Source organism: Bison bison, unplaced genomic scaffold, assembly GCF_000754665.1.
Source record: "Bison bison bison isolate TAMUID 2011002044 unplaced genomic scaffold, Bison_UMD1.0 scf7180017864298, whole genome shotgun sequence".
Lineage (NCBI taxonomy): Eukaryota > Metazoa > Chordata > Mammalia > Artiodactyla > Bovidae > Bison > Bison bison.
The window spans coordinates 96448-98185 of record NW_011494870.1 but is presented as its reverse complement, the minus strand read 5'-3'; the positions used below and the strand labels follow the sequence as shown (position 1 = coordinate 98185).

Here is a 1738-nt window from a genome sequence, read left to right as displayed (position 1 = left end):
AGATGGGAATCCTAGACCAACTGACCTGCCCTTTGAGAAACCTGTATGCAGGTCAGGAAGCAACAGTTAGAACTGGACATGGAACAACAGACTGATTCCAAACAGGAAAAGGAGTACATCAAGGCTGTATATTGTCACCCGGCTTATTTAACTTATATGCAGAGTGTATCGTGAGAAATGTGCGGCTAGAAGAAGCACAAGCTGGAATCAAGATTCCTGAGAGAAATATCAATAAGCACAGATATACAGATGACACCCTCCTTATGGCAGAAAGCAAAGAGGAACTAAAGAGCCTCTTGATGAAGGTGAAAGAGGAGAGTGAAAAAGTTGGCTTTAAGCTCAACATTCAGAAAACTAAGATCATGGCATCCGGTCCCATCACTTCATGGGAAATAGATGGGGAAACAATGGAAACAGTGGCTGACTTTGTTTTTCTGGGCTCCAAAATCACTGCAGATGGTGAGTACAGCCATGAAATTAAAAGGAAAGTTATGACCAACCTAGACAGCATATTAATAAGCAGAGACATTACTTTGTCAACAAAGGTCCGTCTAGTCAAGGCTATGGTTTTTCCAGTGGTCATGTATGGATGTGAGAGTTGGACTGTAAAGAAAGCTGAGCACAATAGAATTGATGCTTTTGAACTGTGGTGTTGGAGAAGACTCTTGAGAGTCTCTTGGACTGCAAGGAGATCCAACCAGTCCATCCTAAAGGAGATCAGTCCTAGGTGTTCATTCTAAGGACTGGTATTTAAGCTGACAGTCCAATACTTTGGCCCCTGATGCGAAGAGATGACTGATTTGTTAAGACCCTGATGCTGGGAAAGAGTGAAGGCAGGAGGAAAAGGGGATGACAGAGGATGAGATGGTTGGATGACATCACCAACTCAATGGACATGAGTCTGTGTATGCTCTGGGAGTTGGTGATGGACAGGGAGGCCTGGTGTGCTGCAGTTTTGGGGTCACAAAAGGTTAGACATTACTGAGCAACTGAACTGAATGGAGAAACAGACATAGAAAATAGACTCATGAACATAGGGAGAGGGGAGAAGGTGAGATGTATGGGAAGAGTAACATGGATCTTACATTACCATATGTAAAATAGAGAGCCAATGGGAATCTGTTGTTTTGCTCAGGAAACTCAAACAGGAGCTCTGTACCAACCTAGAGGGATGGGATGTGAAGGGAATTGGGAGGGAAGTTCAAAAGGGAGGGGATATATGCATACCTATGGCTGATTCATGTTGAGATTTGACAGAAAACAACAAAATTCTGTAACGTAATTATCCATCAATTATAAAATAAATAAATTTTTTTAAAAAATGAAAAAAAATCTTTTTACAAAAACAGAAAAGAAAAAAAAGATCAACATTCAATGCATTCTAGTTTATATACATGAGCTACTATCTCTTTTCTGACCAAGGTATGTTTACATAACTTGTACATACAAAATGACTTATGTCCCCAAACAATAATTTTTAACCAACAAAAGATACATCAATAAGGATTTAAAAGTTACCTCCATGGGCTTTAGCTGAGCATTTAGATTGAAACAAGGAACTTCCTGGAACCACTCCCACGATAAATTTCGCTCAACCATCACCTCAAGATTTAATGGCAACAGTAGATCCAGTACTTCCTGGTATGCATCATTAATATATTGAGTCCTATGAGTAGAAATAAAATTGTTTTTAATAAATTTCATACAGTATCAGAAAAAATTAATCATTTTATATATA

The 1738-nt window shown here is 39.1% G+C and overlaps 1 protein-coding gene across 1 annotated transcript in view; it reads right to left on the bottom strand.

The window, feature by feature from the left end:
* LOC104996790 (vacuolar protein sorting-associated protein 13A-like) overlaps nucleotides 1–1738 on the bottom strand; it is a 207917-nt gene that overhangs the window by 127292 nt on the left and 78887 nt on the right. Inside the window, exon 20 of the mRNA XM_010851154.1 lies at nucleotides 1519–1666. Coding sequence (XP_010849456.1) covers nucleotides 1519–1666 — 148 coding nt within the window. The remainder of the gene's footprint in view (nucleotides 1–1518; nucleotides 1667–1738) is intronic.